Here is a 24,123-nt window from a genome sequence, read left to right as displayed (position 1 = left end):
ATAACCGGGACCTTATTATCTCATGATTAACTTCCACAGTATTGTATAAATGCACCTGCAGAATATATATTCAATTTTTTGAAGATACGGTCTTAATCACTTGCAGAGAGGTTAGTCTGCTTATACAAAGGACTATGTAGCAACATGGTAAAAAACTAAATAGTATTCATTTTGAAAACCAAAAAATCTAGAGAGTTAAGGAGCATTATGCAACAGAAACAAAAACGTTGGTTTGAATCCATGTTTTATACTTTTAACTCAATTTATTGGTACAAAAATATTACAAATAGATACAAGAATGCAAGTTTCCTATTCTCAAGTGGTTAGTTTTTCGACAATGGCAAATGTAATATGTTTATTCACTTTATGAGTTCCTTTAGTGATACCACTAAAGAAGCAGACCGAATTAAAGGACTCTACATTATGTTAAATACAGACATCCATGCTCGACAAATGTAGAAGTTTCAGTATGTGGACTACAAAATATAACCTCTATAATTGTGCTTACATTAAATCTAATCATGGCCCATATCAGTCCTCAGCCTGCAGACAGTGCATGTTAACTAATTAGTCAATGGATAACATTAAATCATTCAGAATTCCTTTCTTTAGAGTAATGAGAAACTGAGAAAGACCTCTCCCACGTGTTTTTTACTTATATAAAAGGAAATCAGTTTGCTTTTTCCTCTGTGTTTTATAAACAGAGGCAGGTTGTCCTTCCTCGTCGGTGATGCTGGGCACAGCTCAGCTGTTGCCATCAGTCTAGTTTCTAGCTTCAGAAGGCCCCAATCTCTGTGCCCCACGGCCTGTAAGGCTTTGACAAGGTGGAGGAGGGGCTTACAGTGCTGAGGGCCGTCGGGGACACCAGAGGGAAAGCACCGAAGGAGAGGGGGAAGGCCGACAGCGAGGAGAGGGATGACATGACTGGTGGAGAAAGCTTGGATGTTGGCACAGACAGACTGAAGGCCAGCGAACCGTTGGCAGGCACCCTGAGGGTCTCTGTGGGAGGCATGACACTGAGTCGGGATGTCCCAGATGCCTCAATGGAGGGGGAGGAAGATGTAGAGGAAGAAGAGGAAGAGGAGGGTGGGCTACTTTTGCTTCTGGATGCAGGTGTCCTGCCCTGGGGGTGTTGTAGGAGAAGAGGGTGGGGGAGATGAGCATGGGCAGTCCCGTAGGCAGAGCCCCAGGCTAAGTGTTCCAGTCCAGTCTGCACCTCCCTCTGAGAGGCGTAGTTGCTGAGGTGGGACACCAAACGTATACGGAGGGGGTCTGCACCGTCCCGACCCTCTATGATGCTCAGGTAGCGAGCTGTCTCGGCCAGACACTCCCTGAAGCCCAGGCTGCGGTAATCCTTAGCAAGAGCATGAGCCTCAAAGTAACCTGCCAGGGAAGAAAGCAGAGCGGTTAGACACGTGACTCACGGTATAGCCATAGCATTTTGGATTACGGAATTACAAATTAAGATACATTAATAGACAAATAAATGATATGTTACCTTTGCCTCCAGATGCATGAAGCATCTTCAAATGGTCCACAGTCATTTGCAAAATTTCCGCTTTTTCCAATTTAGCAGATCCCTGCAAATACATTTAAAAAAAGAACATTTTTACTTAGTGATTTTTCCAAGTGTCCATGTAGAAAATGCATGCATGGGCAAATGGGAGACTCCCAGTGTGGAAAGGCTAGAAAGCATGAGCCCTTTACCTGTTTCTCAAAGGCACTTGGCACCAATCTTCTCAACTCTGACAGACTATTATTGATTCGGTCACGTCTCCGTTTCTCAATAATCTGTCAATGGGTAAAAGAAACAATTTGCCTGTTTTAGATCACAGTGGGAGTAAAACAGTGTGCGCCACTTGGCACCACAGAGAATGAGTTCACTGAGTTCACTTACCCCTCTGCGCCTCTTTCTGGCTTGAACTTGGGTGGTTGTGGACGGTGACATCGAGCCGTGAGAATCAAGTGGACTGCAAAGTAAGACAGCAATACATTATTGTTTCATCAACATTTGCAAGACAACCAATTAAAATGCACAAGCTGAAATGTTGCAGTTAGTGGAATAAAACGTCCAAAATGTGTCGTAGCACATGATATACTGATCAATACAATATATTGCACATACCCATTTTCGTCACCACTATCCTTCTCCACCTCAACATTGTCGTCCAGGTCGCTTTCCGACGAGCTGTAATTGTGGCTTCGCTTCATTTTGCTTCCAGGAACACAAATCAAAAGTACTCCTTGAAGAGAAAGCTCGGCTGGTGCTCTGACAGCGGAGGGTCTGTGCAACAGTTTAAACGTCAGACTGGCCTCCTCTCTGATCATTTTCACACCGCGCAGAGGGGGGCGGGGTCCCCACAGAGATGTGGGCGGGACTTGGACATATTTGAGCCTGTTAAAATCGAGCTGCCATTTGAATGACAGAGGCTTTACAAAAGTAAAAAAATAAATAATAATCAATGAACAAGCCTTAGTTTTCAGAGTTAGACTCTAAAAGAGGCGCTGAAACTCATTCAGATCAACATTTAAAGTGTTATATTCAAAGTATGATTTTTAATATGTGCCTTTTAACAGAGAGTATTGAGTCTGAGGCCTGACAGCTCAGGCTGACCAGTAGACTTTTGGCCTCAGGTCCACAGTGTCCCTGCTGAGACCCCAGTTCATGAGCAACAGGCCCCATTATAGTGGGAGCGCTCTTCTTCTTTGGTGTTGTGGAGGACACACGGCCTATTAGCAGAGTGTGTTGTTCATTGTCTGCTGTCAGCTGTGAGGTTCCACAACAGCATTGATCAGCCGGGAGGCCCAACATTCGTCGGTCGGCGTTGCCAGGCTCTCCTAGGAAACCCCCTCCGCCTCCACCTCCTCTCCAGTCACTGCAAACAGGTCAACTGACTGGCGCAGACAGACCTTCCCAGGGAATCATTCATCCACTGTGGGTGAAAACAGTGAACCCCGCTCTGCTGTGTAGCGGGAAAGAGAAACAGACGTGTTTTTATAAGCTCAAGCTGCAACTTCAGATGAATGTTTTTCTTGTGAGCTACATTAAAAACACACACAAGGGTATAAGCAGCAATCATGAGTACTTCCCTCTGGATGGGGAGCAGGGTTTGTCTGCAGAAGGTGTGAACATGTTGACCTCTCTAATACACTCGGGTCAGAGGGCAAACTATATACAACACGAGGGCTTTTAATATTTATGTTCCACTGTGTAAATGATCCCCTGTGGCTTTTTGTCTCGTGTGTAACATGAAGATAGAGATACAAATATATATGCCTCAATAAAAAAAAAAAATATATTAATACAAATATACTTTTATAGAATGGTATTGCTACTTTACTATAACACTGCCATCATATGAGTAGGCATATAAAACACAAAGCATCAGCCAAATGTCAGGTCTGGTAAAAGACAGCACTTGAAGCTGGTCTAGTTCCTGCATCCTGAGTCTGCCGTGTCTGGTAAAGCCATCAGTGGGAACGTGACCCCCCTGCTGTCTTCCATTCCAGTACCTTGTAGAGCAGCAGCTGTTTCTCTGCTCTGTCCGTCAGGTCAGTTGTTAACTTGATGCGTTGGGAGCTAGACAAGTGCGGATGAAAGCTTGATTTCAGGGAGCAACTGCAGGCCAACACGCTGTTCCCAGAATGTCAGAGGGGCTTCGATGGTGACAGATACAATGTGCAAGCTTCAGTCATTCTGAGAATGGACGAGCCTTCGCACTATCCCCGAGCACTGCCCTCCCCTCTCTGTCAGCAGACACTTTCACTCAAAATTATGCCTACCGTCACCCATTTCATGCATTTCTACACTTTCATATTCCCATTTGGTTGATTTATAGACCTTAACATGTGCATAATCCTGTGGTGAAAAACTCCTAAGGCCGCCCCCAACTGGACAACGTTTCTTGTATATTGCTCTTCACAAAGTTTGGTGCTTGTGGGAGAGATTTGGATTCAGATCATCAGCCAGTACATACGTACAAGCCCTCCCCTTGCCCTCCACCCCAGACTAAACCATACATGGCCTTCCCATGACTCTCTGCTGATAGCTCTTGGATCACTTCAGTATTGTTTACGATGCGATTATGGTAATAGGGCTCTACACCGCGGCCAGCTCGACAGGACAGGCAGGTTCATGTGGTCTCCATTAAGCAGACACTAACCACTCTCCTCACACCTGACTGTCAAGGTCCTTCACATTGGCCCTGACGTTCCTGTGATCCATTAAACATAATTACGAGTTTTCCTTGACTTCTTCCACTGTGGAATCACAACATTTTCTCAGCCTCCACGCCGGTTGACTTTTGATGACGTGAACAAGTGTGTTTGGTTTGAGCTCTTTTGTCTGTGAATGCCATGCGTCTATAAATCTTCTACATTTAATAATTTGAACATGCCAGTCTGCGTGTTGACCGTGGGCCTAACTCGCCACCGGTTTGAAGAAAACCACTGTGCCAGGAAGCTAAGAGGTATAAGCAAGTATTTGTTTGAAACTGGCGTGTGCCCAGCTGCCTTCCCCAATCTTCCCTCAGGTTTCCCTTGGTGACTGTTTGTGTGCAAGAGTGCTGCCGCAAGAGTGTGTGCTGGTGTGTCTGCATGTGTTTATGTGTGTGTGACCGAGAGTGTGCGAGTGTGTTTAGGAGGTGCTGTTTCCCACAGCCCTGATCTAATTCCGTGGTAACTCAATCTCCGTGTGAGCGCTTCCCGGCGAGTGTTCTCCCACCCGTCGACAGTCTCTCTCTGGCTGGCTGAGTGGCTGAGTGTGTCTGACAGAGGCCGGCTCAGTCCCTTTGGACCCCACCACCCCCACCCCTCCACCTCCGTCCTACCAACCCTCCCATCAGGATTGATTTACTATGTCAACCGTTGGGGCGGCCGGCAGCAGCGGCGCTCGCAGCCGTGCCTGCATCCTGTGTGCACACCATCCTGACATCTTATACCTGTCACTCAACAACTGCTGCAGTGAAGTTTGCATTAATAGTGTGTTGAGGGGGGAGTGGGGGGGGGGGGGGCATCTGGGGGATATTTCTGTGTGTGTGTGTGAGATCATGCCTTCTCCTTGCTTTTTTCAAATAGGTCTACATGTAAAAAGGTTGCTGCATATATACATGTTATATTATATCATATTCATGTTATCTAAGACAAAGAAAATGCCACCCATGCTGGTCCTAAATAGATTGTCTGCCTGAGAGAAATGTCTCCCAGACAACTTCCATTCAACAATGTTATCCTATGGGCCACAGCTTCCTGTCTGTCCCCTCTGGTTCCAGTCAGCACCCAGGCGGCTATATTGGGCAGGGACCAGACCAGACCTGAGACCCATTCCCACTGTTTGATTGTAATACACCCGCCTTCTCATTCTTTACTTTCCTGCCTTTGTTGGCATCCATTCTCCCTGTGCTTTTGGATAGGTAAAGCCAGGGAGGATATGTTGACTTCCTTGTTTCTTTGTTTAGCGGGAGCTTTTTTTTCTTTCTGAGGAGGACAGCTCCTCAGGTCATAACACTGACACCAGGATCTCAGCACGGCTGCCAATTACAGGGCTTAGCGTCAATTACAGGGCATGAACAGCAGTTAGAAAAGATTCAAACAAAACTTTGAACTCTGATACGGGCCGCGTTATGCGCTAGCTTGAAATAAATGTGGAAGACCTGAGTCACTCTTGCATAAATACAAATCTATTTCATTAGTTTTTTTGCCACAGTGGCGCACACTCCTTCACAATGGCCCCTGACAATGATATTGTTCATAAGGTTTACCAGTATGCTGCCCATTACCAGTTAACTTATGCAAGTTCACAATAGAAGGAAGGCAGATCACAAGACCGCCTTTCCAAATAAGCGCAACAGGAGACGGCACGTGATGTCCTCACAGAGAAAGAAGGGCCACGGAGCGAGCTAGTTTTAAGGCCACACATTGTGTTGCCACAGGAAAAACATTGTTTGCATATCAATGGAGTGTGTGTGTGTGTGTGTGTGTGTGTGTGTGTGTGTGTGTGTGTGTGTGTGTGTGTGTGTGTGTGTGTGTGTGTGTGAGGCAAGGTGGGGGTTGTTTGGGGCTCTAATTGAAATGTATCTCCAGGTTTACATCACGCAAAGGGAACCTCACAGGCACTGGCCGTATGAATTATTTGTCGAGTCAAGCTGCAGAAAATCCCCTCTGCTTTGTGTGTGAGTGCACGGGACATGGATTGGTCACTGCCAGAGGACAACCGTGTTTTAGAAGGGTCAACTATCATGGTATGAGTTAATACTTTACATTGCCTCGTATACACCTTGGCTGAGGTTCTTTTGGGGGCTCTTGTGTGATTTTTATATTTGCCTGATGCAATTTGGAATGAAATCGGGATCAGCAGTGACTATAATAACGGATATTTTTAAACAGAAAAGAGTCAATTTATGGTGTGTCACAAGTTTGTAAAAAAAAAAGCTGTCTTTTTTTTTTGGAGCCGGCTCCTTTCCCAGTGGATGCTCTGTGCCAGCTGTCTGCGCTGCAGTAAAGTACTGCTTTCCCAAGCTCCGACCTGTGGGAAAATCTGTTGTGGCCAGTAATTGATTCCGCCCTGCCAGCCCCATTACTCTCCACTGCAGTCAAACTGCCAGTGATCTGCAGAAAGCCTGTTAGCACAGCCCCTTTACTCTTTCTTTTCCTCGCTCCTACTCACACAAAACATGCATCAGTAACCCACCAACTCCTACTGTTAATTCCATCGCTGCTTCTATCTGTCTCTATACGTTATTTTTGTAACTATAATCCACATTCTTGGTTCATAATCTTTTCGCCATTGTCACCCTTTTTTTCTCAATTCATCATGTGTCCATATCAATTTGTAATGTCACGGTAATTATGTCACTTTGAACGTTGTCTTCAGACTTACATTAAAATCTTTTAAATACTAACAACAATAAAAGTATGTTCTCTATTCATCTTCTTTTTGAAACACGTGCTAAATTACATCAGTGAGCTTAATTTTTTAAGACCTAGCAACCTGAAAATGGCATATTGCTCTTGTTACATGCATCTACTGCTTTCTAGTCCACAGTTAAATGTCCATTTGATTCAAAGATGATTTGAATTGACAGGAAAGGTTAGAGGGCACTTGCCAGTTTACCAGGGAGATGTCACAGATATTTATGATATTGTTATCAACTTGAAAGGGATGAAAGTCTTGTTTTTTGTTATTGCTGCAGAGCTGCATGACAGAAGCCCCCAGAAACCCCCCTCCCTCAAAGTGTGTCATGAAATATTAATTGCAGTCATCTGCTGACATGGGTGACTTAATTGTCACAGCCTAACACTTACCACATGTCTAAATAAAAGTAAGTGCTCACCCCTTTCAATTAATCTTCAATTAGGGGTGCTGCTCTGTGCCTCTGCTTTTGTGTTTCCCAGCCTCAGCTCAGCAGGTGGGGTATGGTGGGGGGTGTGGTGGTGGTGGTGGTGTGTGTGTGTGTGTGTGTGTGTGTGTGTGTGTGTGTGTGTGTGTGTGTGTGTGTGTGTGTGGAGGGGGGGGGGGGGGTATATGAGGATTATTGTTCTTTGGGTGGACACAGGAAGGACAGGGATAAAAAGTATGTTTTCTGACATACTCAACTGACTGACATACTGTCCCAAGACTATCACTTCATCCCCCGATTACAACAACACTTTGAACACACAAAAAAGCCTGAGCGGGAAGCATATTTTATTGACCCATAGAAAATAATCGTTCCATGTGAGATGCAGAGAGACATGAGAGGCCTCAAGCCAAGTGGTTTATCAGGGATTCTCATGACTCTGGCAGGCTTTATATAACTACCAGCTGAGGGGTGTACTTTCCCATGTAGTAAGGGGTCAGGAGGCTGCCCTCTAAGCACTGTGGCAGTTGTTTTTCACACAAGAATTCCAGCCCACTGATGGAGGATCTAAGAGAGCATAAAAGAGGAGCAGAGGGGCTGTACAGTATGCATCACTACAGCTCCTGGTGAACCCTCCGCCCACTGCCCTCCGCACCCGGTGGCTGTTCCCCATGGGCTGCTCTCCCAGCCTCTCTCCCCGTATCGACAGAACAAGCAGTGTCTCTGTGAGAGGGAGTACCCCCCCTGCCCCCCCGCCCCCCAACCCCCCCCCACCGGTGCACTGCAAATCAGAAGCCTGGGGCGCAGGGAGCGTGTGGGATGAAGGGATGAGAGAGAAGATCAAAGCAGGAAGCATGAAACAGCTCAAAGCACACAAGCAAGAGGCACCTCTCTGACCTCCGCCACACACACACACTCCTCTCTTCATCCTGGCAATGCAGAACATCGGCCTCTGGTTCCCCCTCATCCAGCAGCCGTGCAAAAAGGAAAAGAGAAGAGGGCACGTCGCTCAGGTCGTGTGAGCCTCTCAGCAGATGGTTGGGATCTGTTGGGAACCAGACCTGAACCGACGCACACACGATTGGGGCTGATCTCTCTTGGTCATCAAACTTGAATATATCTTCCTGTCATACAATTTTACTTTACATGTATGTCTTTTTTTAAGTGCAAGTGTGAATGTTATGCAGCCTACTGCATGGCTTTTTATTTACTTTTTGAATGCACATTTTTGTTGTTTTTCCTGATCCGACGTGAGGTCCCGGGACAGGGATGTCCTATGTACAGATTGCAAAGCCCTCCGAGGCAAATTTGTGATTTTGGGCTATACAAAATAAACTGAATTGAATTGATGCAACACTTTTTGGGGCTACTGGGACAAGCCAGCTGCAGGTCTCCTTAAAAATGATTAAATTATCAGTGGAGTTTGGTTCAAAAAGTTAATATATGATCTCTCAACTACAGACCGACATGAAAGACACTGCTGAAAGGTTCTCAGATCTCTACGTGGAGAAATTGTATCCCCTGCCTCAGGTAAAGATTTACCCAGAAAATAAAAGATAGTTTAATCTTGGAAGGGAAGACTTATAGGATCTGGAAATAGGCGTTATTTAATCATTTTGTTTTCATTTAGTGTACTTTATAAAGCACCGCTCCTCTGCCAGGTTCTCACTGTGTCAGATCATTGGCTGCAGAGAGCCAATGAAACACCCAAACCCTAACCCACTGTCAACATGATCAGCGGTGACCGCGGTTTTACCTGCCGGCTTATAAAGCTGTATTAGGTTTATAACGAGCCCGGTCAGACTTGTGAACTCCCCCTTGGCCCTGAGGATCCTCTCTCCATTATTCATGAGTCCTCAGGTTGGACCCTGGGAACAAGCCGAGCGAGGCCCTGTGTCAATACGAAACACTGGCCGCCACAATGGGCTCTGCCTCCAACTACACTGTTGACAGACACCAACACAAAGGAGCTGAAAGGGGTCCCCCTCCGTTCTCACACACACTGAAGAATGAGTCAGTGTGCTGCCGCTCAGAGCTGTGTTTGTACAGTATATACAGCTTTTGTCCATGGCCACTGTTCTCCCATCAATAGGGGCTGAAGTGTTGATGAAAACCAGGAGGGAAGGACTTGTCTGCGGATGCCAATAAGAGTTCATGTTCATTAGATGGGCCCTGCGCCTGCTGGATGCCACCTGTATGTACGCAGAACAATCCCCTGGTGACAGAACAACAACTAATCTGCTTCAACAACATTCCATCATATATCACATTCGGCCTCTTTGACCATCACATCATGACTGTCTGTCATTGGGTTCATGAATAATGAATGCATTTGGACCATGAAATCAAATATTGCAGCCATGTGACAGTCTCATTGTGGTCTTTCTACATGGCATGCGTTGGTTTCAGTTTCTCTGGTTTCATATTGACGGCTAATTTTGCATTATACATCAAGCATCATCCACCGTGATAAAAGGATGAATCCACCTCAAAGGGGTTGTCGTGTATGTTATACCCATGCTCTAGGGCAGTTTAATTAATATTAATAAGAATTAGCATATCCCATCGACAGAAACACTCGCACTAAATTATGATGGCATGCAGAACCTGGCGCCACACTAGCTAGTTTAGAGGTGCAAACAAACTTCTCCTTACTTGAGTGAACAGGGTAAAAATGGAATCTCAGGGGACATTTCACTGCACCCACTCACTGTCAGCCGCTCCATTATTATTACGCTTACTCATTTTATAACCGAAAGAGCTTTGCTATTTCTCTTTGAACTATTTCCAGCTTATCATAGAATCAAAAAAGGTTCTAAAATGTTTTAATCTTAGAGCAGAATTGCATGCTCGCAAAAGGTTGCGGTCCTGTGTACAGACATTTAGATCTGCTGTATTAAAACAGACAATGCAGTTCGCAAAAGCATTAAAAAAATCGAAGGAATTCCTGGGAAACTTGTTTCTTTTCTCTGTTGTAGACTTCAATGTTTTAACAACCATTTCACCAAGTTGTAGTGACATATCAATTTTTAAGTGGTTTTATAAAGCCCTTTTTTACTCCAAAATGATGTCTCAAAGACCCAAATGTGAAGGTATGGTACGATGGGATGTAACAGCTGAATCCATTTCAGTCCACTGAAGTGATGTGTCACATGGTACTCATCTGATCGGAGTCAGATCTGCTCTGAGCATCTCACATCATTTCTACCTGTAAACTGTCCCTTTGATCTCCTTGAGACATCCGTCAGCAGCGCTCATGAACACCCTTCACACCTCAACACACAACCCAAATGAGGAAAAAGGGGATTTACAGGCTGTTTTTCTTTGTTTGATGAACAAAACGTTCTGCATTCGCAGTCTACATTTGACATTGCACTGGCTTTAAGAGAGGATTTAGATTAAATGTAAAAAATAATCACTAAATAAAATATTACAGTAGCGGAGTCTGTATTTGTTGACATGTTATTCATGTCTATACAAAATATTTGAACTAGATCGTATAGCTACTCAAATAGCAGGAGAAGATAAACTTGATCAATTTTCGATTTTGTGTTATTTGGTTTCTTTAAAATGCAACTTTAGCTCACTTGCCAGTTGGTATGTTAAGTATATTGGCTTGTATTTTTAAAAGGCCATAATAAGGCATAATGTAATGTATTACTGAAACCACTGGGAGGCAGTACATGTCAGTCTGACACAAATCCACAGATAACGGATTGTTTTCCGCTCCTGTGTTGTAACCTTACATTTTGCAATTATTGTTAAACGTCAAGCAGTTGAATTGTAAATCATATCAGAACTGTTCATTGCCAAGTGCGTTACACATACGAGGCATTTGGCTCAGTGAATGGTGCACAACATTAAACATAGTGCAATAGGATAAGACATCATTTAAAAATGTAAAATATGAAAATGTACAACAAAATATGGTAAACAAATGTGTCGTGTGTATATTAATGGAGAAAATATGTGCAAGAGTGTGTAACAGGAAGACATTGTCCTGGGGATGTAAGTGTCAGAGTCCTGGGCTTTATTGAGGAATCTAACTGAAGACGGGAAGAAACAGTTTTTGTGGCGTGAGGTCTTGGTCCAGATGGACTTGAAATTGTGTCCAGGGCGAGATGCATTGCACAAAATAAAACGTGTAGTAGTGAGTAAAAGTGTACAGGCTGTAATAAAGTCTGAAAGTACACATGAGAAATGAACATAGATACAATGACAAAATATGAACCTTTTGGAGATCCAGTCCAAAACATAAATATATTACAAAGTGTGTTAGAAAAGCTCAGTTATGAACAGAACCTCTGAGAACTACTTTATGTGCTGTTCACATGCGCCATCTACTGGTCAAAACCAGTATTACATCCACACAGAGAGGGAGTGGTGCTGCTTGTGGCTATTTGGGGGAACAATACGAATTAGGATCAGCTTTAATGGCCAAATGTGAACACATTCAACAAGTACTATTGCTCTCAAAACACGTGACGTTGTGGAATTTTAGACGGATTTGTTTTGAATAAAAATGTACCATTGTGATTTCTGTTGCAAATGTGAGGGAAGACATTGCAACAACATATGAATGCAATATTAAATATGTGTTATAATTTACTAATAGCACGTTGTAGTTTAACTTTATTGAAATTGTACTTTCTTGATTCTTGTTGTTCTGAGTTTGTACTCATGGTGGAATTACACTTATTGTAAGTCGCTTTGGATAAAAGCATCAGCTAAATGAAATGTAATTTAAATATATTACTCATAGAAAGCTACTGTTCTCGTATTATACATTTATTTTTGTATTTTTCTAATGTATTTATTTATTTTTTTTCTCGATTTGGGTAATTCATATGATTTTAATTTTCCATAGTTTATTTGATTCTCATCTTTTGCTGTTATTGTTCATATAAATCCATCTGCATCTTTCCTTCTGCAGGTGCGTCACGCGACAACAAATCCACTTCCTCACCTCTTCACATAAAGCTGGAGTCAGCAGACCCAGGATCAGCTCACATGCTTCACTCCTCTCATGAAAAATCAGATTTAAAAGACACGCCCTCTAATCCACTCGTTTTCGGCGCCTGATCTTGATTGGTTTGCCCTAAATCACGCGCGTGTTTAACCAGGCGATAAATGTGAAACTCGCCATGAGCGCCAACCTCTCTCTTCACCGGTGAAACCAGGGACCCCGACTCCTCTCGTGTGTCTGCAGCAGCAACCCGATCTTCCACTTCTTTAGCATCATGGTGGATCAGTTTGTTGGGACCTGGACTCTGGCTGCCAGCGAGAACTTTGATGAATACATGAAGGCAATCGGTGGGTCGCTTAATAAATCGTGTACTTTTTCAATTCTAAATTGAAGATGACGTTTAATTAATGATGCGTTCAACAGGGCTCTCAAGTTTTTAAGACAGGTAAGCGTGACCTCTCTCTCTCTCTCTCCCCCCGGACGGAGGCGCGGCCGGGCCGGGCCGGGATTACATTTCACCCAGATACAACAGATACGTTTTTCTGATTGGCTATTCCTGTCGCCCATCTCTTTTTATTGATTGGCAGGGGATTCGGGGGAGACGTGCTTGATTCCTCCATGGTGAGGGCAGCGCGACCAGGTCATGTTTGCGCGCTGCGGCACATTAAATAGCCTAGAGTTTTTTTTTTTTTTCAGCGTGAGAAATACGATGTGTGGCGGGAGGCCGTGACTTAAGACCGAAATGCGTTACACTTGAGAGCCCTGGTTCAAGGTACACTTGTTTAACCCTCTATTGTGTTGCAGGTGTGAGCTTCGCCACCCGGCAAATCGGCAACATGGCCAAGCCGAACCTGATGTTCAGCGTGGACGATGCGGGACTCATTTCACTGAAGTCTGAATCCACGTTCAAGAACTCTGAGATCAAATTCAAGCTGGGCGAGGAATTCGACGAGACGACTACAGACGGCCGATCGACCAAGGTGGGTTCACATTGCGTCGGCCTCGTTTAATGAACTCTTGCATGTATAGCGCCTGACAGCCACACGTGACTTTCAGACCACCATCACTCTTGAGAATGGCAAACTTGTGCAGCAACAGTCATGGGATGGAAAGAAGACGACTCTAGAACGAGAGATCCAGGATGGAAAGATGAGCACCGTGAGTAAAGGATTCATTGAGCGACTGCTTTTTAAGAGTAGTTTGACTGGTGTTTGAATATAATGCAAGATATCTAATATTGAAACATTGTCTTAACAGAAATGTGTCATGGATGACGTGGTTGCAGTGAGGACCTATGAGAAAGGTGCATAATTAACAAGTTGTTTAGATTTAATCTTTACAAGCAATTGCCAATAAAGTCTGAATTGCAAATCTTGACTGTAATAGTTGTGCATGATTTGATACACAAAATGTTCTTTCATGGGTGCGTATTATGTGGGCTCAAATGTAATTGGCATGCTCTTTTATTTTAAGTTTATCCTAATGGATCACATAGTCTTTAGAGCTTTTGAGATGCAGTTCCACATGGGGTAACTGATGTCAAGCTTTGCTGAAATATATTAAATATTTTTCATATCTATCACACACAAAGCATTAACTAATCTAAGTTCATAAATTGCCATGAACATTTCGTCTCATAAGAAGACTGACTTTAATTTTCAAATATCTTGTGCATTTAATTTTAATTGAGTCCCAGTGCCTGTTAGTATTTCATGGTGTTTCATTCAGATACAATGCCCAGCTAACAATAAGGGGGGGGGAACCTTAAGTAATTATTATAATCTTTAAAGCTTTTAAACATGGGCTTGGGGCTTAACTGAGGCTTTTTGTTCAAACAATGAAAAGCAACATGTCGTCTCGGCGCAGTCCTCATGACAAGGCTGTGGATGAATGGGAGGTGGGAAGGCCAAAGCCTTGCTTGGGGTTAGAGTACAGTGACCTTTACTTTGAGCCATGTGGGGCCCCACCTGTCTGGGATGCACAGCCATGGAGTTCAAGCAAGTGCACATACTTTGTTAATTGGGGTTCTCTCAAAGATTTCCAGGCTTTGGTGAATTATGACCCCACGCTGTGCTGACTAATGAAATGTGGATTAATGTAGAGTGCCACGTTGCCTAAGACCAATGCTCACACAAACTGTTTAAGTGCATTTTGCAGAAGTCTTGAACATGTGTCTGCATATACATTTGTATTCTAAACTGAATAAGGTTTTGTTTGCACCTGAGACTTTGCAGAGAACGTCTCTCAAACTTGACTCTCTCACACTTTAGATTTCTGAATACCCTATTGTTGGGTTTAATCTTATTCAGGGTGTGTGTGGGTGAAGGCTTTATGAAGCAGACCTCCTTTGAAATGGGTTTAACTTTTTTTTTTTTTTTTTTATTTTTTTTTTTTTTAAACTGCATGAGCTGATTTAACAAAAATAAATAAAAGGCCCATTGCCTGTGCTTTGAAAAGATCCAAGGCAATGACACTGAATGTTTCAATTGATTTCATTTTATAAATAAGAAATTGAAGTTGCACGGACCTAAAGTGGTCTCAATCAGCTTGAGTCTGACATACTAACATTTGAAGCTGCAACTATCAAACATCCGCAGCAATAATGTATTAAACTTGTTTTGAGAACAAGGCTGAAACGTTTTCCTGCATTACTTGCTCATCTGAGATGTGACATAATGAGCTTGAAGACCGCAAACGTCATCTCACTGCATCTGTCTCTCAGACAGGCTGCCTCCTTGCGGTTGATTCTTATAATAGCAGGCATTGATTGGACAGTACCATTATATCCTAACTGGGGGGACGGTGGTCGTCTTTTGACGTGAAATGGACACTAATGAAATACATAGGAATATTAAATGGCTTTTAAATTTGATTTAAATTAATATATTTCCTCAAAATACACTTTATGCATCACAATGTTCACTTTCCAGTGACCTGGTCTTCGTCCAAGATGAACTGACCGGAATGACGTCGTACATGACGCGTCGCCATCATCAAACATGGCTGACGAAGAAAACACAAACATGGAAAAGAAAAAACCTTTTGCTCTTACAGTCGAGCCGCCCGTCGCCGGGGTTACCCAGAGAATAGGCAACCACAACAATGTCGACGGCAAAGGCGCCGCCGGGGAGCTCCGGGCCACCACGCAGTACTGCGAGGAGCTGCAGGGCTGGATGTGGCAGTACTACACTGGATATGTCACCTGGCAGAGCTGGGTGGCGGCGTCAGCCATGTCCTACCCGTGTTATCTACAGTCAGACACTGGGACGACGACGCTTGACATTAACTCCCAGAGCTGGTATAATGGCTCCTTTGGTCTTCCGCTGTCGGCCTATCAAGCCGCGGTCACCTCCCGGTCAGGTGAAGCCGCAGGCGGCGCTGCGGTGGTCGCGCAGCCGCAGCAGCAGCAGGAGGGGAATGCACAGAGACCAGGTAAAAGCTGCTGGCTTTGCGTTGACCGATACCTGTCCAGGTTGTCAATATGCATGTTGCAGACAACCAACCGGCGTTGCCAAAAAAACAAAAAACACACTGCTACAAAGACTGCAGAGTCATCTTATTTTTAACACAGTTTGTAATGTAGATGAAGGGTTGTGCACTGGTTACATAAGCGTTACATCTATTGGTTAGCAGGTTGAATGCAATGGTTTCAACCTTTAGCCAGCATTTATTATGCAGCAGGCTACAGGACACAGTACGCACCCTGGCGTTACAAGTATGTGTACCATAAACCAGACCACACAATGTGAAAATAATCATACAAAATGATGCTTTGATTTGACCACATTATCGACCTGACAAGCTTACATTAAATGCATTGAACACTTAATGGATGAACTGGACTAGGCCGCATTATTAAATGAATGAATGAATGAATATATACTTTATTAATCCCCAAGGGGAAATTTAGTGTCGTGTAGCAGCCATTTACACAGATGATAAGATATAAAAACAACAGATATATGCAATAATAATACTGATAGAATAAAGATAAAAATAACAACAACAATAAAATAGCTGTATGAAAGAAAGAATAACAGAGTATTAATTTAGGAATTCAATTAAATTAAATTAACCTTAAACAGTAGAGGTGCAAGAGTGCAAGTATGTATCTGCATTTTAAGGTGTAAATGCAAATATAATAAACAACAAACAATAGAAGAGTGGAAAAATGCAATAAATGTATATAATCGTATACTTGTATATAATATGATATGTTAAGTGTAGGTAACTATGAACATGTACAGTGTTTACATTGTTTAATTCACAGAGGGACTAGCAAGCAAGCGGTGACTTGTTGTAAAGCCGTATTGCTGTCGGCAGGAATGTTTTCCTGTAACGGTCCTTCTTGCAGCGGAGCGTGAGGAATCTCTTAGAGAAAGTGCTCCTCTGGCCCTGCAGCAGGTGGTATTATCACCAAACGGCAGGACCAAATGCACTTGTGGCTGAATGACAGCAAACCCACATGGCCTGGATCCTAAATCTGGTTGAAAGCCTTCCTAAAAGAGTGGCGACTGTTGCAGCAGCACATATGTGAATTGGAAGGTTACACATGAGTGTGATGTTCTTTTTGTCTACTTTCCTCCAGGCCGAGAGTACAGCATTCCTTCACCTCTCCAAAGACTCCTGGCTGAGATGGTGGATTTCTTCATACTGTTTTTCATCAAAGCAACCATCATCATCAGTATTATGCATCTGAGTGGAATCACGTGAGTTTCTTTAATTTGTTTAGTGGTGGTAAAATAATGATTACACCTGGAAAAAAATACAACTAATTGAAAAAAAACTTGTATAAAATATTTTTACGTTGCTTTTCAGGGATGTTTCCAAGTTCGCCATGCATTTCATAGTGGAGGAAATAGACGAGGACACATCAATGGAGGAGTTGCAGAAAATGATGCTTGTTGCGCTTGTGTACCGGATATTAGTGTGTATTTATGAGGTGAGAACCCGTATACAAATGTTCCACACATGCATACAGGTAAGGTGAGACCACACAGTGGTCTCAACCTTAAATGTAAAATGTTTCTTTGTAAATTTTGGAAGTGACAGCTCCTACACCATTCTCCCTTCAGATTGTGTGCATTTGGGGAGCAGGAGGAGCCACTCCAGGGAAGTTTCTCATTGGACTCAGAGTTGTTACATGTGACTCATCAGTTCTGGTTCAACCTAACAGGGTGCTGGTTGTGCCAGCAACTAATGTCTCTCTGTCTGCGTGAGTAGTTCATTTTCAAGGTTATCTTTCAGATTCTTCTTAATGAACGTGAACCAGCATCTCCCTCCTGTGTGTGTGTGTGTGTGTATTGTAACCACATTCTCTGCTCCCCCTCCTTTATAGATCGACTGTCCGAGCCTTGAACAAGAACTTTTCAATCGCCTTCTTTTTCCCGGCCTTCATCACCCTCCTGTTCTTCCAGCACAACAGGACTGTGTATGATATGGTAGCTGGTACAATTGTTGTCAAGCGCTCCAGGATCAGATGACGAAGAAGAACCCAGATGAGAGTACTGATACAAAGACACTGAGGAAGCACGGTGTGTGTGTTTTTATTTTTTATTTTTTAATGACTGCAGAACTCCGACATCAGCCTTTTGAGGTATTGTCAGAACATGGAGGAGGATGTTAAGATGCAAGCAGTTTGATACACATCGGTATAAACAATTTCAGTTCCATACAACTTGGGTCGGGTTTGTTTCGGACACATACTGTATTTCTGCATGTACACTTTCTACATGCTACTTTCAGAAACGGTTTCTGTGTCAAATTGATGCCTCCTTTTGAAGACAGGAATAACGAATGGTGTATGCCGCCATTTAATTAACATTTTGCCTCTTTTTAAATACTAAACTTCCAGATTAAGGATGAAGTCCCATATCACTCAGTATTGAAGTTGCTGATCGTAATCATGAGATTATACCTTCAGCATCTCTTTGTATTAAAATGTTGTCTTAAGAATTGTATACTCAGACTTTTCACTTTTGAGTTGTTTGACCGTCATCCCTGCAGGAGGGATGCCTCATTAACAGCTTTTTCAAATGATGAAATGCAAATGCATCAAAAGGAAATGTTAACCTGATCACAACTGATATTCCTTTTTCTTGGACAGCATGTGTGTGACTTAAAAGTTAATATAGGACACAATTTATGTGAGTAACCTTTTTTGCATAAGAAGATTAAATTAAACCACTATTTCTCTGCATGTTTGAGGTGTCCATCTGTTAGCAGTGGGTCTGCTATTTGATAGTTCTTACAATGTTTGGATACATTAGGTGGCCTCATGTTTAACTTGGACTCATTCTCGTGTGATTATATTTCCCTCATGTGATTGGTGCATATATCAGTTTAGGTTTGTATGTCAACACTTTATTAGGAAAGAAAGTATACTTGTCACAGACACAAAAGGTGGATAGAAAAAACACTTTGCAGAATTTTACATACAGGGCGTGACTGAATAGTTCGATGACCTCTGTGAGATTTTGGACTGACTTTTTAGAAAACTGCTCTCCAGCACCATTGTAAAAACACCAAATGAGCATTTTTTTTTTTTAAGTTATTGTATAATTTATTTAAAGATGCATTGAAGGTTCTCTGGAAGCTTGTGGCCCCTACCGCTTTGGAGACAATGATGCATCTTCATTTACTTTACCACCCATTATGCTTTCCATTTAATATGCAACAGCAAGTTTGAGATTTTGTCCAACACTCTACTTCCTCAGTAAACTCTTGTGAATATATTCCACTCCAATGTCCTTAAGAACGTGTGATATGTATGTTTTTTGTTTGTTAAATACATCATACAAAATAACCTTGTAACATAATCAATGCAATCCATAAATACAGTAATTTCGTATTGCTTATTTGCTCTTTTGTGAGAAACAGAAATTGTACAAATGTTATATTACAGACCGCAGACATTATTATTCATACTATTATTCGTATTATTATTATTATTATTATTATTATTATTCTTAATTCGGGGAGTTTGGCTCCACCTAGTGTATGCTTGATGGTTATACTGACATCACTCTGGGTTGATGCATCATGCCGATAAGCAATTCAATATTTTCAATTCAATTCGGTTTATTTTGTATAGCCCAAAATCACAAATTACACATTTGCCTCAGATGGCTATACAATTTGTACACGTACACCATCCCTGTCCCAGAACCTCACATCGGATCAGGAAAAACTCCCCCAAAAAACAGAAAAAACCCTTTCACAATGAAAAAAAGGAGAGCAACAGAGGAGGATCCCTCTCCCCGGATGGACAGAAGCAATAGATGGCATGTGTACAGAACAAAAAAAAAGATGTCTTTGTGTGATCCTAAATTATCATCACACAAAGTAAATTGCAGTCAACCGGTTGCCTAGAAAACAAGTCCTGCTTTACTACATTGAGGGACAGCCTGAATTAACTTCGACATTTCTCTTTTCTGGCATGTCACCTACACTTGGAGAGGACCGTTGACGCTCCAACTACATGCAAAGTGTTGACGTGGTGATTGTGTTGCGCCCACTAAGTGGCAGCTTCAGCTGACAGCCACAGATGGTACTCCCCGATTACAGAGCGACCCCCCCACATGCTGCTGCAAGCACCATGCCATTACTGTAGGCGACGGAATAATACAACTCACATTGTAAAGAGGCTGAACCGAGAAACAGAAAAGTGTGAGCAGACACTTCCCTGGCACAGTTAATGATACTGATGAGTGAGCGTATGTTTGTAATCTATTTTTGTGTTGATAGGATCTGGCTGGTATCCAAAGAGAATCTGCAGGAGGAAGATTTTAGAAAAGCTCAAGGGAACAATTATTGCTACAATTTATGACAGACCTTTGTGTGAAACTATAATGTTGAAATAAACCTCACAACCCCTGTAGTGCGTTAACAAATAGCAATCAGTTATTATTAAAACACTAATCATTGATTTAAATCACAGTAAGATCAATCATCCTTGTTTGAGAATTGATTCCTTCTATTCCCATCGACTGTATAAATGAATGTAAGGTCCATTCATCAAATGGTCTACTTTGTTCTTTGTTCAATAATATATCACCCCAAGACAAAGGAGGTGAGAGCTCAGACATAAACATTCTGTTTAGTTCCCCATTTTTCCGTCATATTCTCATATTTCCGTTGTCTGTTGGCAATATTCGTTGTCAAACGGCATTGGGTTAGTGAAGTGTCCAGCCTGAGTTCCTGCATGGATGCCACCCTTTCTGGCTCTTTTAACAAGGGAGTCATCCACAGGCAGCATGAGGGACTCACAGCTTTCTCTGAAAGCCATGTGTCTGTGTGTGAACAGAGCCACGTAGGGCAGAAGGGTAAGGCAAACAGTCTGGGCTCAACTGGACTCAAATATGCTCTGTGAATGATACAATGTGTGTCCTTAAAGTCATTATTCGTCATTATCAGGACGGAAATCTGACACACACACACACACACACACATACGGAAGTTATTAAGCTAAGTACTTAGAAAATGGACAGAACCAGCTATTGCCATGCTAACGTTAGCCAGTTTTAAATGAACATTTATGAAGCATTTTGCTCGTTTTGTGAACAAATGTGTTACAGCTTCATGCTTAATCCATATCTATATATCCAATAATTAATTTAATTAATTAACTAATTAATTAATTTAATTAATCAACCAAGTTTTTCCAGCATTCGTTTTAAACCCCATTGAAGTGATATATGATCTAACCCAAACCATATATATATATACATATATGTGACCTTCCTATTCGCATATGTGCTGCTGCAACAGACGCCACTCTTTTAGGGAGGCTTTCAACCAGATTTAGGGTTTGCTCTCATTCAGCCACAAGTGCATTTGGTGCTGTTTGGTGATAATAATGCAGCCTAGTCCAGTTCATCCCTCAAGTGTTCAATGCATTTAATGTATGAAAATAGTGTGCTATTATAGAAATAGTGTGCTATTTCTAAATAGCATAAATGCATGCATATATTTATACATATAATGATTTAGATATGCACTTTATAAACGTGTTTTAATACTGCAATTCATGATTAATTCAGATAGGAAGCTCTTGCTGACCAGAGAGTGTGAGCTGATCTACGTAATCATGTCCCTGGAAATGTGTTTGAACACACAGTACACATCTAATATGCCTCCTCTGAGATTATCTCCAGGCTAATTAATCAGCTTCAGTAAAAACAAGGACGCAGTGGCGTGCTCACTTCCACACGTGGTTCTGTGGAAAACGTTTCTTTTTCTTAATGAGTTACTTGTTTTGACTTTTTTTGAGAAGAATTATCAAATGCTATGAGTTAATTTTTGAATATGCATCTTGTTTTATGTCAACACCTTGTCAGAGGTGAGTGTGCACACTTGTTGCACATTTGCACTTCTGGCGATTGTGAAATTGGTCCCTTCTTTATACAATTTTAAATTCTGAAGTGTTCTGATTTGTAGAATTAATTGTTTGGCCAGTCTATGGCTGTTTAACACTCAAACGATGGCACATGTTGCTGTCTAAAAATAAAGTGACTGAACAATTGCATAATGTTTCAATTCAGTTCTCTATATTTTATATTTTTCTATATTTGATTACATTATATTTTGAAAAAACTGAATTGCATTTCATAATACAATCAATAAATATAGTGTACTGAATTTGGACTGGATGTTTTCTCTTTTCAGTAACACTTTTATGCCACTGTCTTTTAATATATTGCATGGTTTTTGTGCTCTGATACTCTAATTATCCCCACATTGTGATGGTATAAAAAAAAGCGTCTCTGGACGCATTTTTTCTCTTCCTCAAAAATGTTTGCCTTTAAGAAAGCACATGTTTGATGTGCATTTACTGCAATTATATGTTCAAAGAAAGAGGGTAGATGTCCTAAAATATGTTTGCCCCCTGGTATCAGGTTGAAAGCTGCTTGGAGAAGAGAGACTTCACAAATGATTTCGGACTATGGAGGTGCTGAATGCAATGCCAGCTGCTTTGATTACAACACAATCAACACAACACTCTAAGACCTTTAAAGAAGACTGACGGCAGCAAAGGAATGAAAGCAATCCCAACATTCTACCTGATGTAGCAATATATCAAACATATATTTATTTTCATCAATGCTTTAGTCATACCCTCACAGTCTACAATAGCCAATATATTTTTGAACTTTTTGACATATTATGATATAGAATAGAAATTATTGGGGGAAGTTAAATTTGCAAGAACTAGAAATCAGAGTTAAAAACCAAAATGCAGTGACCGTGCTTCAGTTATTTAAGGCTAGCTGGTGAAATTATCCAAACTAAAGATAATTTGGCTGTAACCTGTAATTAAAGAAAAAAAACTATTTTGAGGCTATGACATCATAGTATCTGAGTTTGTTCTACAAATAAGGCAGTAGCTAAATGTAAAAAAAAGTGTCAGCAGATAAACTAGCCCTGGTAAAAGATAACTTGACTAGCTCAGTCTTAGTATTTTCTTTTTTTTAGATGCTATGTTTTCCTGGTGGCCTTTAGATCGTCCAATCGAGAGTGCAGGGCCTACATCTATTTTTTATTTTTTTGCTTTAATGTAATGTCTGTGACAATGATAAATAATCAACCTATATGGTACAAGAAGATGAAATACCATTGAGACAACAAGATATTTACTTTCTTTTAAATGAGCCATTTGGAGATATATTATCTATCTTCAAAATATTGTTAATATGTATTTAAATAAAAATACATTTACAGGTACATGGTGTTGTATATGAAGGCGATGTTTGATTGAATATTGGAATATGACACATAATCCAAGCTGGAAGAACTAGTGTTGAGGTTCTCTTCTTAATTGTTATGAATGATTCGGCTATATCGCTTGTTTTATTGTCTCAACTGCAGGTAAAGAACACCAAACACTGCCCTCTGCTGCATGAATGTGGGATTGAACCTGCACACTGCAGGAGGCTTTCACTGAGGTCACTGAGGTCATTGAGGTCATTTCAGTGGCTTTTGGGTTCTTGGCTTGAATATCCAAATCAGGCACTTATGAAAGAAAAAGTATGGAGCCATATTGATTATTTGTAACTTGTACTCGAATGACATACATGTTACAAAATACAATTAATATTATTATTTAGTTTTCTTAGTTCATTTCTTTTTCCGTTAAAACACCCAACAAATACATGATGGGGATCTTTGGAAACTAAACATCAGCTATAACTTTGCTTCCTGACTGCACTTTGTGCTCAGTGTTTGGTGTTTTTCTGACTAATATGGTTCATATGTTTGAACAAACTCTACTGAGTTCCTCCTCCACAAATCACTCCCACCCAATCCTTTAGTTGCCGAAACTATGTTCTGGAGATGTGCGTAAGCAGCGGCTTGCTATTTTCAGCTGAATGAAAAGAGTCTTGGCATTTGGACTCCGGAAGAAATCTGTTTTGTTCTGCTGAATTTGGCTTTCGCCACATGCACAGTATGGTGCAACAGAGTTAAAGAATTTAGTTTAATCGTGTCCTACAGTAAAGCCACAATCTACTGAGAAGCATGGTTTTCAAATGTTCTGTTTGCTGTCTCATGTTTCCGTTTCAATATGTTATCTTTCGTAACATGATTACAACATGTATCATCATCAGTGAGAGAAAGACGTCTGTTTTTGGCTGATAGGTTTATGTTTGTTCAGATTTCTGTAGAAAGTGCTATTATGAGCCTCACCGTAGTCATTTTTAATGTTACAGGTTGAACACTTTCTAAATTATGGCTCAAGTATCACATTGCACTTGTTTAAAAAAAGGAAAACATTAATACCCTAAATAAAAAAAAAAATCTTCAAACTTCGCACTTCTTAGTAGT

General features: G+C 41.6%; 3 protein-coding genes across 3 annotated transcripts; 2 read left to right on the top strand and 1 right to left on the bottom strand.

The window, feature by feature from the left end:
* Positions 1 to 272: 272 nt before the first annotated feature.
* LOC306744475 (hairy/enhancer-of-split related with YRPW motif protein 1-like) lies at positions 273 to 2,211 on the bottom strand (the record flags this gene model as incomplete). Its single annotated transcript, XM_079227124.1, has 5 exons — positions 273 to 1,383; positions 1,499 to 1,580; positions 1,708 to 1,791; positions 1,898 to 1,970; positions 2,126 to 2,211. The coding sequence occupies 5 exons, from the start codon at positions 2,209 to 2,211 to the stop codon at positions 776 to 778; spliced, it is 933 nt and encodes a 310-aa protein (XP_079083250.1). The 3' UTR covers positions 273 to 775.
* A 10,324-nt stretch (positions 2,212 to 12,535) lies between these two features.
* fabp4b (fatty acid binding protein 4b) lies at positions 12,536 to 13,614 on the top strand (the record flags this gene model as incomplete). The annotated part of the gene is made up of 4 exons (XM_079226930.1): positions 12,536 to 12,650; positions 13,108 to 13,283; positions 13,360 to 13,461; positions 13,561 to 13,614. Exons 1-4 carry the CDS (start codon positions 12,578 to 12,580, stop codon positions 13,612 to 13,614), a joined length of 405 nt encoding a protein of 134 aa, XP_079083056.1. The 5' UTR covers positions 12,536 to 12,577.
* A 1,643-nt stretch (positions 13,615 to 15,257) lies between these two features.
* LOC306744637 (protein FAM8A1-like) lies at positions 15,258 to 18,434 on the top strand (the record flags this gene model as incomplete). The annotated part of the gene is made up of 5 exons (XM_079227320.1): positions 15,258 to 15,735; positions 16,892 to 17,012; positions 17,122 to 17,245; positions 17,379 to 17,518; positions 17,642 to 18,434. Coding segments are annotated over 5 exons (1,008 nt in total), but the record flags the coding sequence as incomplete, so codon positions are not given.
* Between the last annotated feature and the right edge of the window lie 5,689 nt (positions 18,435 to 24,123).

The sequence above is a fragment of the Taurulus bubalis genome (assembly GCF_910589615.1).
Source record: "Taurulus bubalis genome assembly, chromosome: 12".
In the NCBI taxonomy this organism is placed as follows: domain Eukaryota; kingdom Metazoa; phylum Chordata; class Actinopteri; order Perciformes; family Cottidae; genus Taurulus; species Taurulus bubalis.
Note: the sequence above shows the minus strand (reverse complement) of the source record. Positions and strands in the feature narration are given on the sequence as shown.